The sequence below is a fragment of the Glandiceps talaboti genome, chromosome 12 (assembly GCF_964340395.1).
Source record: "Glandiceps talaboti chromosome 12, keGlaTala1.1, whole genome shotgun sequence".
NCBI classification, from domain to species: Eukaryota; Metazoa; Hemichordata; class Enteropneusta; family Spengelidae; genus Glandiceps; species Glandiceps talaboti.
The window spans coordinates 8,786,312-8,800,810 of record NC_135560.1 but is presented as its reverse complement, the minus strand read 5'-3'; the positions used below and the strand labels follow the sequence as shown (position 1 = coordinate 8,800,810).

The 14,499-nt window shown below is 34.4% G+C and overlaps 2 protein-coding genes across 2 annotated transcripts; one reads left to right on the top strand and one right to left on the bottom strand.

Moving 5' to 3' along the window:
- Window positions 1-1,320: 1,320 nt before the first annotated feature.
- On the bottom strand, window positions 1,321-4,299 carry LOC144443808 (uncharacterized). Its single transcript, XM_078133356.1, has 4 exons — window positions 3,707-4,299; window positions 2,991-3,141; window positions 2,191-2,355; window positions 1,321-1,626 (listed from the first exon to the last, which is right to left on the bottom strand). The coding sequence occupies exons 1-4, from the start codon at window positions 4,205-4,207 to the stop codon at window positions 1,490-1,492; spliced, it is 954 nt and encodes a 317-aa protein (XP_077989482.1). The 5' UTR covers window positions 4,208-4,299; the 3' UTR covers window positions 1,321-1,489.
- A 796-nt stretch (window positions 4,300-5,095) lies between these two features.
- On the top strand, window positions 5,096-14,365 carry LOC144443729 (angiogenic factor with G patch and FHA domains 1-like). The gene is made up of 11 exons (XM_078133272.1): window positions 5,096-5,409; window positions 5,980-6,363; window positions 6,996-7,124; window positions 7,893-8,135; window positions 9,123-9,396; window positions 9,842-9,950; window positions 10,641-10,791; window positions 11,140-11,299; window positions 11,544-11,754; window positions 13,176-13,275; window positions 13,876-14,365. The coding sequence occupies exons 2-11, from the start codon at window positions 6,037-6,039 to the stop codon at window positions 14,176-14,178; spliced, it is 2,007 nt and encodes a 668-aa protein (XP_077989398.1). The 5' UTR covers window positions 5,096-5,409; window positions 5,980-6,036; the 3' UTR covers window positions 14,179-14,365.
- The last annotated feature ends 134 nt before the right edge of the window (window positions 14,366-14,499 follow it).

Genomic DNA, 14,499 nt, shown 5'->3' with positions numbered 1-14,499 from the left:
CCAGCTTAAGAGTTGAAAGGACTTGAGCTAGTTACCATGGTGACCATGTCATCTAGGATGTCATGCAGTGACTATTGAGTTAATACCAGAGGTTAATGACCCCATTGACAACTTAGGTGAATTATCTATTATCATGTCAAATATGATATTTCAAATTAATTTTTTTCACATTTAAGTGTAGCCCAAATTACACTTTTGTGGGTGTTCACCTTGGGAGACTTCTAATAGATTAGTCAACAGCTGATAAAGAAGTGAACTGACACTGAAACAAAAGACATCAAAATTAGGTAATCCTTTACAAACACACAGGAAACCTTCAAAAGAGCCGATTTCAAAATCAAAAAGACACCACCACACATCTTGTGGAAAATAAAGAAAATAATTCCCTTTTTTTTTTCAAATGTGGCTGCCAACATGTAAATTAATAGAATAAGAAAAGATTGTCCATTTCATTGACCCTTGACCCTGTACAGCTTAGTATTTCATTTCCTATGTAAAATGAAGGTATTAAAATGAAATATTATGTTCACTCTTTAATGTCTGCTTTAGCATTGAAAATCTGGAGAATATATACGGTAGTACATGTACTACAATATACCATGTGTGTATATATGCATGTGTGTGTGTATGTATGTATGTATGTATGTATGTATGTTATGTATGTATGTATGTATGTGTGTGTGTGTGTGTGTGTGTGTATGTATGCATGAATGTGTGTGTGTGTGTGTGTGTATGTATGTATGTATGTATGTATGCATGTGTGTATGTAGGTATGTATGTAGTATTTGTGTGTGTGTATGTATGTATGTATGTATGTATGTATGTGTGCATGTATATGTGCGTGTATGTAAGTATGTATGTGTGTGTGTGTATGTATGCATGTATGTAGGTATATTTTTGCGCATGAAATCTGTGCTCACCTCATAATTTAGTTTATCTTCTAATAACTCTGTTACACACACGTTCTACATTTCACTTAAAAAAATAAAAGAATACTTGCAGGGAAATTTCCTATTATATCTCCATGCATACACAAATGTCAAAAAGTTACCAATAGATTTAAAAGAATTTTTATGGAAAGATTACCAAGATGATCAACTATAAACCCTCACATCACATCGCTATTCAAATCTAGATACATGTATGTATATGGTAAATATCAACATAGGAGACAAGATCAAAAATGTCAATGTTGAAAGTCAAAGGTAACATTCATCACCTGGAAAAGAATAAAACCATTAACAGAACAAAATCAACCTATGTACAGTACTGTACTCATCATATTTTATTACTAAAAATCAAAAGTTACACTGCTCAAACTTGAATTGAATGTAACTTCATGGGAACCATAAATATGTTTGGCATTGATGAAATTGAACTTTGAAAAAAAAATTAATCAAATTGATGTCCTTGATAAAAACATTAAAATTATGGTTTACAAATATGAATGGTTATGATGCAATATCTGTAACAAATTTTTGTTGGGTTTTTAAAATTTTACTATCTTTGGAGTTTTTTTGATGACAGTTTGCTTGTGACTCTGAGGTTTTGCCAGTGTTGGCTCAGCATCAGCGCTCTGTAGTTGTTTCTTCTGAATAGTAGCTGCTTCAAGTGTGGGCTCTGACTCTGCATCAAATGAAGGACAAAAGGATATCAAATAAAAAACAGAAGTACATATGGAAAAGCATATTGACCGTAGATGGCGCTCTACTATATCATTCTACCACTGAAACAGTTGGGTGGTTTACTTCACATAAATACACATACTTCAAGACACATAGATGTCATTTTGTTTACATTTCACACAGGTGTGCTGTCAAAATAACAGAGTTCCTCATTTTGTTAAAACAACTAATGGTGATACTGTCTTTCATTTACCATAAAGTGTTTTATGGCTATTATTACTCATAAATAATTACAAAAAATCAAACCCAATTCCTAATTAAAAAACTGTGTATTGGGTATTACACATGTACCAGTAAAACTCATACTTGTGGTGTTTTCTGCAGCACTTTGAGTGTACTGCAGCCATAGACTAAACTGCAAGCACTCATGTAATTAAGGGACACCACACTAGCATACATACCATGGGGGCTCTGTCACCTATAATGTATGATACATGTAGCACTATCCTTCTATCATATGTGGAATTGTGATCAAACAAACACAGACAAAGTGTTTGGCCATTACCTTTAGTATTCACTGCCTCTGGACAATCTCTGACAAAGTGTTCCACTGATCCACACACTTTACACCCTCCCCCTAGAGGATACAGACCCCTGGGATTATTTGGACACTGTTTTGATAAATGTCCTCTACCATGACATATGAAACATTTGGCAAATGGGAAATCACCTATAATATATAAAAAAAAGTTCAACAATTTAAAAACGTGTCATCATTGTAAAATAAGAGTGCCTCACATATTAAACCATGTTTGTCTGAAAATAAACTTTGGCAACTGTTTAGCATATTTAACTTCTAGAATTCATAATTTTGTATCAAAGTAGACTTTTCTTCCAAACACAAACTTGAAAATTGTTTCTTGCACCTCAATTGACCCACTATTCAGAACTTATGCCCTGACAGAGGTTAAAGTTAAGAGCCAAACCTGTAGATGCATTGATTTTATGACTACAATACCTACCTGCCATTGGTAGTCAGATTGCACAAGTTACATTACTTTTTAATACCTGATATCAACACAGCATAAAACATGGTTTGTCAGACGGTCTGACTCAGACCATTTTAATTAAAATTCTGCATACACCAGAAATAAGTACATGGCTTTTTGGAAACTAATATTTCATATCACCAAACTATATTCATGCACATATTTTAAGAAAAACATCAAATATAAATAAAGTACACAAGACAACTATGTTGTGTACCAAAGACCCATATCTGATTTGGATTAAAATTTGCATGTGTAAAACAGATCATCGGATTCAAACATAGGGGTTTAAAATTTAGGATTGTGATAATAATACCTTTCTTTGATTTGACTTTTACTGTACATTGATGTGAAGTATGTTCAGTTGAACCACACCTGAAACAGATACCAACACCTTGTTCTACATCATCTGCTATACTAGGGCAGTCAGCAACACCATGTCCTGGTTGTCTGCATTGGAAGCACACCTGAACATTTGAAAATAAACAAACAATTCTACTGTGTTACGAATCTCTCATTACCAACCCTGCTTCAGACAGAACTAAAACTGTGACATATATTGGCACCCAAAATTGTTGAAATACATTGTTTATCAATTAATGCATCATTTCTGATTTACAACAAGAGAATGTTTGCAATAAGACATGTACTAAATCTATCCAACACTCGCTGTCTCACATTCTTACATTGCCAGGATGTGAGAATAGGTACTTACAGCATGTTGATTTCACACTTACTTATCAAATCATCAATTGACCCTTTTCAGTTAATTAATCATCTGTAAGCTGCTGATATATACCAAGCAATTTATATTGAAAATGATTATTAATAAACTTTGATGTTGATTATTTTGGCACAAAAACGTGTCTGCTATGCACCAATATATCATTTGTACTAAAATACAGGAGCAGTATAGAATTGACGGCATATTATGTTACAGTAGCGTGAGATGATAGAAGCCTGTCTATACTAATACCTGATGTCTTTAGCACCATGACACTATGAATAGACATCAGAGGCTCTGAGCTTTACCTTTTTATTTTCTCTTTGTTTGATCCTTTTCAATCTTCTTTCTTCTCTTCTTCTCTCTTTCTTCAGAGCTATTTCTGAAGGACTTAGTTCTGATAATTTTTTCTTTGTCTTTTCACCTTTCAAATTCTTATCCTTCAGTCTAACATGATGCAATGAGTCTGCTATTCCACCCTGTTTTTCAGACACAACTACTAACTTCCTTTTCTTGCCTTTGTCTTTTTTCTTTAATTTGTCCTTTTTTCTAACAACTTTCACGGCATCAGCTGCAGCAATTTTGTCAATGATTGATACATGGCCTTCAGCTTGTTCTATAGATTTGGGTTTACGCTTGATTTTGAGTTTCTTTTTCTTGGGCACATCTATAGTTGTCTTTTTCTGACCTTCTTCAAGTTCTTCAGGATTTGATGTCCTTGATTTTTTGTGTCCTTCTGTTTTTAACTCATTCCATGAAGTAGCTTCATGAGGTCTTTTCTTGGGTCCTCCTCTAGCCCACCTTGTCATGGTTGCAACCAAGATTTCCAGTCAAATGGATGTCAATGTACTCAAGTTTCTACATGAGATAGATGTGGACACACACACTGTAAACTGGTACTTCCCCTGGTGTATATAAGGAACAAATAGCCTGTTGAATTTGTAAGTGGTAAGCTTTAATATAATTGCCCATGGCCATGCATCTGAAGACACACAAAAAAATGAATGCATGAACGAATGAATGAACGAACGAACGAACGAATGACAAAATAAATAAATACACACATTACCCCCCCCCCCGACACACACACACACACCACACCACACCACACCACACCACACCACACCACACAACACAACACATCAATATATATATATATATATATATATATATATATATATATATATATATATATATATATATATATATATATATATATATATATATATATATATATATATATATATATATATATATATATATATATATATATATATATATATATATATATATACGCGTGATCTTGTTTCCCTATGTGTGACATATCATCGTCGTGTGTGAACATTTCTGTCACAAGTTTACCCCAGTGTGATGATGACATGGGTTACACTGTTTGCAGGCTGTTGTTGAATATTGAAGTTCATCATCATTTTGTAATACTCGAAGACAATTTCCATAAAGTATGGACGTTTTGACGACAACCTAATGTGATAAGTTAAGAACCGGAAGGACGAATTTCTCTTACTAACAAAAAATTATTTCAAATAGATTAATATTTATCGTAGAAATTCATCCTTTTTAAAGACAAAAATTGTCTCACCTATTTACACATGGGCGCAGCCATTGCTATCCCAGGGTTCCTGAAATGTCAAAGGTCATAATGGAGTGGTCTTCTCCTCGATTGTGGTGGTGTGTGGTTTCCTTCGACATAAACTTAGATACCCACATGTCAAATTCTGAAATATTTTGCGAAAAAATATGATGGTTTGCGTTTTAAATTTCATAGTCACTCTTTTGGTCTTTCTAGATAACGGATAATGCGAAGAATTGACCGTGAAATGGCTTAAACTACAACAAAGGTAGCGACGTTGGATATTATTTATTTACAGCCGACCTCAAACCATACCACCACTGCACCAGTGAGTGTAGATTATCTGGATAGGAGGCATCTGGTCGTGTGCACCATATTTTTGTTATATTATTACACACTTCTATTCATTCACTGGACAAGGTAAGACATTTTGTAGGATGAGGGTGGATTTGTAAATTAAGCAATCAATTCGTGAACTACATGCCCAGTGCATCATAGATAAATAATCATGAATATTCAGTGCGCATCTAATACATATGTATGTCTGCTAAGTCCCATGATGCAACAGTGGACCAGTGTGAGAATAATAGAGGTGAAATAGAGTTTGAATTTGGTGTTTTTTTGGCAATCGATGCAATTTGCGTGATGTGAAATCTTGAAATGGCTCTTCAGAACCCAAGGCCAAAGTTTATGAAAATACATCTATCTCCTGGAGTGGTGTTCCCCTTTAAGCAAAGTGCATTACTCAAAATATATGAGAGTCAGTGGATAAGCAAATTTTGTCATGCCAATTAAGTTAATACACACTGTCAGTTGGGCACAGTTATGTAGACTATATGATTATAAAATCACAGAAAATATTCATTCCATTCAGGTTTTGTCACTTCCCTTTTCCAACTCCTAATGACAATGGCCCTTTATGTCATTCATATTTTCTTCAGCTGAACAGAGAAAAATATTTGTGGATAACATGTATCATTGTTCTTTCAGTTAAAACAAACTCCAAGAAAAATTTCCATTTGATTACATCCACTGATAAAAAACATCATGGAGCTACCAGAAGCACTCTCAGAACTTGAAGATTTGAAGAAAAGGGTAGTCTCATTGGAAGGTGAGCTGAAACAAGCAGTGGCAGAGAAAACCAAACTTGAGAAAAAGTTGAGCAAAGAAGAAAGAAGTCGGGAGATAGCTGAAAGTTATAATGAAAGTCTTAGAAAAGATGTGAACACATTAAGAAAACAACTGCATGAATTCAAAAGTCGGAAATTCACAGACACATCCACTCAGACTGAGGTTATACAGGAGAGTTCAGAAGATCAAACTGGAAAAAATATGTCAAATGTAGAAAAACAAAATGATTTGACAAACCTTCAAGTGAGTACCTTGACTGGATCAAGTTTGGATAATTCCTGTTTTTACAACAACTATTTGAAAATCTTTTAAGTGAATTTACCTTTTTTGAGAATTTTGATTTTCAAAGATGCAGTAATTTGAGAAATTCTGCATGCAGAGAGTAAAGGAATGTGACCTGAACATAGTAATTATACATAGCTATAATTATGCTTCAGTTAAGGGTGCAGTTTGGAGTTTGGAGGACACCTTAACTTGTACACATTTTGTATTATCAACCTCAAGTAGACACTTCTCTAAATCTGTTTAAAATTTCAAATTGATAATCGAAAGATTGATATTTGGTCTTTATTCAAAAGGTTAACTAAAATACAGCCTTTAATGGAAAAGTCTAGTCAGACTTATTGCTACCTTAGGTAAACTTTTATTGATTTAATATTAGTATCAACTGAGTGATAAAACACCACCATGGTAACTTATTCAACTTTAAAATCCTGTAAATATAATGAGCCCTACTGCACTTGACATGTGTTCCGACCATTTTGAGTCTCTTGCAAGGGTTTGTGGGAATACCATGCAGGAAATGACATCATATTTACCACAACTAACTTTCTTTCCTCATTTATATACAACTTGATTCATGTATTTCATTCCAGGATGAAGGCCTATCTATAGCTGACACATTAAAAGCAACAGCTGAGGCAGCTCTTACACAGTCAGGATTTGTTTATGACGAGACAAGTGGTCTGTATTATGATTACAGTACTGGATATTATTATGATTCTGTAAGTAGTGATAGTGAATATAAATGTGTTGTCCTAGGGGGCCTTTCTCTACTGGATATTATTATGATTCTGTAAGTAGTGATAGTGAATATAAATGTGTTGTCCTAGGGGGCCTTTCTCTACTGCATATTATTATGATTCTGTAAGAGTGTAAGTAGTGACACTGAATATAAATATGTTGTCTTAGGGGGCCTTCTCTACTGGCTATTACTATGACTGTAAATAGTGGTACTGATTATAAAATCGTCTTCAGGTTCTTCTACCCCATCACTCCATCACAATGACAGAGAAAGCCTACCAATAGCATAACCTACAGTCTAAATACCTTAGCTTATCCTGTTCATCAGAAGGTTTTACAGGGTCACATAAAAGTGAGAAAAAATTGATATTTGAAACTATTTTACATCCATTCCTTTGAATGTAATAGAAGCTCCTGGGTACTTTTTGACAAATGAATGTTTGAAAGCTGGCATGAATACAATCACACACAACCATCATCAATATGATATTATCTAAAATGTTGCTGTTAATTTTCATATGGAGACCATTTTAAAAAGGAATTCACGTTGACTTTTTATTTTATTCTGAAGTTTATTGTAAAGAGGCTCCTGTGTGTAATTTTTGACATATGACTGTTTTACAATCACAGACTACTATCATCAATATGTTATGTAAATGTTTCCTGTTAATTTTGAAGACCGTTTTAAAAAGGAATCCACATCGGTGATTCACTTTCCTCTAATGTTTGCTATCATTTTTGTTTCCCAGAAAAATCAACTTTACTATGACCAAAATACAGGTATATATTATTATTACAACCAAAGAACGAGAACCTATGAGTTTCATTCCCAAGTTGAGATCCCAAAACAAACTATCCCAGAGGTGAAAGATGCACTGGGAGACACAAATGCTAGGGAACGACGGAAAAAGAGACGGAAAGCTGCAGGGAAACAGAACACAAAATCATCTACCGTGAAATATGATAGCTCAGAAGATGAAGAAGTTATAGAGGTAAAGAGAACATTTATATCACAATATTTATGAACTGAATGGAAAAAATTAGCAGTATAGGGCTTTGGATTCCATATACGAAATGTACAATTACAGTTACAGTACAGGGTATTTAAATGTTAATGTGAATATTACAACTTCACATCCCAACTTTTTCACAAGATGATGAAACATTTAGTCAGATTTTGAGCATGTTATGGTTTGCATACTGATGCTAAGATTTACAGTGCTGGCAATAAGAGTGTAGTGTTTGCTCTGTAGATTTAGACAAATTTCAACTCTACATAAAGTGCTGACAATATGAATGCAGTGTTTGCTCTGTAGATGTAGACACATTTCAGTGCTATACATACAGTGCTGGCAGCCATAGTGTGTTGTTTGCTTTATAAGATCAGTTATAAGAACAAAGAAACGCTACAGTTGCCAGCACTTATTATGATAGAGTACATTGAAAGAAACATATATTTGGGTATTCTTTCTTTGTTACCTACGAACAGTAATCATAGGGATTATCCATTCAACATTCAGATAGGACAAACGTTAAGTAATTTTGTAAGAGAAGTTACTCGTAAAGAGGCCTTTCGAGATTCTGATTATTGCATTTCCCTCAGAATATTGAACATAAAATTTGATTTGTAGTTGATTGGTAATCTCTAAAAGCTAAGATCTTAGGGTTTGCGGCTAGACATGACAGCTCGAAGTCACCGACTAAGTAGCACTTGTTAGTATTTTGTTTTTCAATTGCTGCAAGGCGTTTGAGTTTGAACCATCAACAGTCTTGCCCTCTGTCAATTTTATTTGCTAGGAAACCATACTTAAAAGCCTGACAGCCAAATTGGACAACTTGAATATTTCCCAAAGATGTGTGAAAACGACACCAAAAGCAAGACTATCCCTTGATGGAACAGCAATTGGAAAACCATATACTGGTGCGTACATCCCCCAAAAATGATTTTTTTTGTCTGCTTTTTTTTTTTTAAATAAAAGATTACAGATAATGAGCCTAAGCATAAGAAAAGAGAATCTTACCAAAAGAAAGTCAAGCAAAAGGACATTGAGGTTATTGAAATAGATGTTAGTGATGATAGTTGCCATGGTAACAATGAGGAGGATTGTCATGACAACAAAGCTGACAGTCCTGTTGGTCTTAAAAGTGACTCTGAGATGGAAGAGGGAGAGATTTCTGACAGTTCAAAAGAGGAGTCACTAGAAGTGATGGAAACTGAAAGCTTCACAGAGGATGAAGAAGAAGAGGATGAAAGTAGGTGAAAATATCATGGTGATATCGTCATGGGTAATATCACGTGTAAATTTTGTAAAGATAATTTAAATGACTTGGGTATGAAAGAAGAAGAAAATGTCGTGGAAATAATACATTTGAGTTTTGTACAGATACTTTTAAAAAAACTTTTAAAATACGGTACTATGTTTTAAATTGCCATTTCTCTTAACACACGGCTGCAATAAAAAATTTTTTAATGATAGTAGATTTTCTATATCTATAGAGTATATGATAATCCTCTTTTGATAAAGAATTTATTCAATGTCACTAGATTTAACCATATCACCAGTAACTCCTTCAATTAGCTTTACATATTGGAGCATAGTGTGGTAACGTGCTATAGAAAAACTCATGTTATGTATTACCAGAGTTTTTGAGCTCAAAGTCTGATAAATAACATGATTACTTATTTGGTTATTTGTAGTTGTCAAAGAACATTGGCCAGCCTGTGTGAGATTAATTGCAACTGAGTCAGAGTCTTTGAAGCTTGGTACTTTGTTTATTATTACATATATGGGTGGAACCATTGGCAGGTAAGTCAGGATGTGTATGTGTGTGTGTTATGTATGTATGCATGCATGCATGAATGTATGTATGTATGTATGTATGTATGTATGTATGTATGTATGTATGTATGTATGTATGTATGTATGTATGTATGTATGTATGTATGTATGTATGTATGTATGTATGTATGTATGTATGTATGTATGTATGTATGTATGTATGTATGTATGTATGTATGTATGTATGTATGTATGTATGTATGTATGTATGTATGTATGTATGTATGTATGTATGTATGTATGTATGTATGTATGTATGTATGTATGTATGTATGTATGTATGTATGTATGTATGTATGTATGTATGTATGTATGTATGCATCATGTATGCATGTATGTATGTATATATGCGTGTGTGTATGTATTGCAGCATGTATGTATGTGTGTATGTATGTCTCTGTGTGTGTATGTATGTATGTATGTATGTGTGTGCATGCGTGCGTGTGTGTGTATATATATTATATATAATATATAATGTATGTTAATGTGTATGCATGTATGTATGTGCATGAATGATTGTGTGTGTGTGTGTGTGTGTGTGTGTGTGTGTGTGTGTGTGTGTGTGTGTGTGTGTGTGTGTGTGTGTGAGGATGTATAAATATATGATAGATTCAATTTTATTATATATCTATAATTACTTGTATGGTTTGTTCGTAGGGAGGATAGCCATAGTGTATGTATACCAGATATTGGAGTTAGTAAGAAACATGCAGAGATTGGTTACAACCAAGATAAACAACAGTACTGGATTAAAGACTGTGGTAGTCAGAATGGGACTGTTGTCAATGACAACCCCTTGACAGTAGAGGTTAGTAATGCTTTTACTCAGGAAATGAGAGAAGGAAGATGTTTATTACATAGAAAGAGAGAAATGGACAGAAAAGTAGTCTGTTACTCGAGTTGAGTTGTGCGAGTCCATTTTGTTGAAATTTTGGTGATACATGCACTTTATGAATATAGAAATCAATTCTTGTAAATAGCAAAAAACATCTTGATCATGCTTACTCCTTGTGCTATTTCAAATCTGAACCTGTCATCAGTCATTCTGTTCAAAAATAGTACCGATAGATTGCAGTGAAGACAAAATGCAAATGTGATATAAGAAACAATCCAGCCACTGGGAATTTAATGTGAATGTATTACTTTGTAACTTTAGGCAAGGGAAGAAAGTGAATGTAGCCCACTGTCTCATGGTGACACTGTCAGGATTGGTACCACAGTACTTAGAGTTCACATACATCCTGGTGATGAAACTTGTAATGACTGTGAACCGGGCATTGTACAGGCGGCTCTAGCTAAACAAGAAACACAAACAGGTAGGTGTTGTAAATCATCTGTGAACCAGGTATTGTACAGACAGGTATAGCTAAGCAAGAAACACGTAGGTGTGTGGTAATGACAGCAGGTTTTCATGAAACAGTTCAGTCATTTTGATTAGATCACTTACCTGTCTCCATATCATTAATTGTATCCATTACTTTGAGCTTCTGATCAATCAGAATAAATATTCCTGTGTACAAGACAAAACTTTGAAATGACATGTGGGATATCTTTTTACAGTGACCATTCTCACCAAGGAAGAGAGAGAAAAGCTACGGAAGAAACAATTAAAACAGATCAAGAAAAAATACATGCTAGCAAATGCAGACTACGAAGACAACACTGATGCAATAAATAATCCTAACTATTCTGACAGAGCACAACACAGAAGAAAAACAGTTGGCAGTGATAACCCTCACCAGAAAGATGACTTGCCTGCTTCTGTAGATAGGTAACTTGAACATTTTAAAACTTTTTCCAGATATGTAAGGATCCCAAAATTGGCAAACTGAACATAAAAGTGCTCAACGTGCACCTTGCGGAAAATGGCAAAGTGAGCATATGATGTCCACAACGACAAATATTATGTCCGTACCTAACTTTTTCATTGTCCCATACATATGTACATGTCAAATCACTAGGTGTTAGTTTACATGTAGAAGGTATCATGTGACTATCAGTATGTAAATACTGTGTATAATGAATTGTGTACTTCTTCCAGGAGAAAGCCAGAAATCATGGTACACCACCTAATAGTTGTGCTGAGTCCTCATTCTGAATCAGATACTCTTAAAACTTGGAAATTTTTGCTAAAGACTTATTTTTGCTTTTTTCACTGGAAAACGAAAATGAAAAAAAAGATGTGGTGACTAAAATGCTTTCTTGTACTTGTACACAATATACTAGTCCAGTAATTAGTAAAAATTGGTCTGTGAGAACTAGCTGAAGACTGAAACATCTTAACATTTTCGTGAAAATATCTATTGTTTTTTTTTAACAAATTTATTTATTTACAAAGCAAAGAGGATACATCCAAGACAGAAAATAAAATAATTAGGTTTATAGTCATCAATCAAATTCAGAATCAGAAATTAGTGACAGATAACAGTACATAATGAAATTACCAGTGAGACTTTGTTAGGATCACAGATAACAAGGAAACGATATTAGTGGTAAATTTGTTGTGTACATGACTAACAAGACATGCACATATTTATATATCATTTGTTCCATTATCTCTAAAGTAAGTAGACTGAAAGCTTCATCACTATTAGGGGAAGAAGTCATTTCAAAATGTTAAATTCCCTCCAGTTCTCCGCAGAAACATTCAGCTGTCTGAAAGCATCTTCACACACCTGCAAACAGGTGACAATAATGTATTAATGAGCACACATCTTGAGCTTTTAACTGGGGGTTTTAGTGTCCATTGTTTAATGTTCTATTAACTAGACAAGTTTGTAACCACAAACCCTCTGTCAACTATGTTGTAACCAGTAAAAACCACCAATATTCAGACTTTGAGAAATTTTGCACATTTTTTACATTCGGCATTCAAAATCTGAGTCAGTACTGAATAGCATACCATGTTAGACACAGCTATTACTACCACATTGATTTATTTCGTTATTTTGTCTTGATATGTTCTTGTTTATTTATTTGCTGTAACTCTTCTAGTGTCTATTTGTTATATCTTAATACATTTGTATCTAAGGCCAGTGGCCAAAGTACTGAATAAACCATATGTACGACAGTGCAAGTGACCAGTGATTTAAAGAGTGTAGGCTAGGACAATTCTTGCAATCTGTAGAGTGGGGTATTTAGGCTGAGTTTTCTAATGAAGGACTTTTTTTAAATCCAATTGTTCAATTCCAGGGCTATTGACAAGAGTAATGTTGGTCATAAAATGTTAAAGAAGATGGGCTGGAAAGATGGTCAATTACTTGGCAAGCATGAACAAGGATTGGATAAACCTGTAAGTGTAGAAGACATGTATACCTGAGTATTCATATACTTGGTTTATAGCACAACTGAACTTCTAAGGTTCCGAAGTGCTTAGGCAAGGTGAAGTGTGTGTGTGTGTGTGTGTGTGTGTGTGTGTGTGTGTGTGTGTGTGTGTGTGTGTGTGTGTGTGTGTGTTTGTCTCTGTCTGTGTCTGTGTGTGTCTGTGTCTCTGTGTCTGTCTGTCTGTCTGTATGTGTATGTCTCTGTGTAACTGTCTGTATGTGTGTGTGTGCGTGCGTGTGTGTCTGTCTGTCTGTCTGTCTATGTGTGTCTGGGTTTTGTGTGTGTGTGTGTTTGTCTGTCTCTGTGTGTTTCTATGTCTGTCTGTGTTTGTGTATGTCTGTCTGTGTAACTGTCTTTGTGTGTGTGTGTGTGTGTCTGTCTGTGTTTGTCAGGTTTTTGTTGTTGTTGTTTTTTTTTTTTTTGTGTGTGTGTGTGTGTGTGTGTGTGTGTGTGTGTGTGTGTGTGTGTGTGTGTGTGTGTGTGTGTGTAAAACTCTGTCAAAAACTTGTTCAGTCTGTTTCAAGTGCATCACCAGGTCAACAAATGCATATATTTTCTATACTCACAGATTCAAGTTGTTGTCAGAGATAAAAAGGCAGGATTAGGTGCTGGAGTATGCAGGTCTATGGATGAAGTACAATACAGTAAAAGGAACAACCAAAACTGGGATAAAGCCAGAAATAGATTCCAACAAATGCAAAACCCTAAGGATCAACCAAGGAACACAGGAAAAGCTCAACTGCAGTGGGTTAAAGGTGACACAGAAAGTCTAGATGTACCTAAAACCTCAAGTGAAATAGCCGACAGTGAACAAACTGATACCAAGACTGCCACTAAAATAACCAAAGATGAACAAATATTTGATATTTGAGATAGGTTGTACACCCATCAAAATGGATATACAAACTTTCCAGTTGTGCTTTATTCCAGTGTGACAAGTGTTACAGATTAGAATATCTGACGAGGGCATGGAAGAATTTCTAAATGTACAACATTTTTCTTATAAAGAAAATGGACATTTATGATACTTTCTGTGGGTTTAGTAAGGTGATGAAGAACAACTACAAAACTCTAACTGTTCAAATACAGTATCAACATAAAACGAGAACACAAACAACTTTTCAAAAAATTTACAAAGAGCAAGATGCTCTTTCATGATTCTAATAAAAGAAGATTATTACATTATCATAAG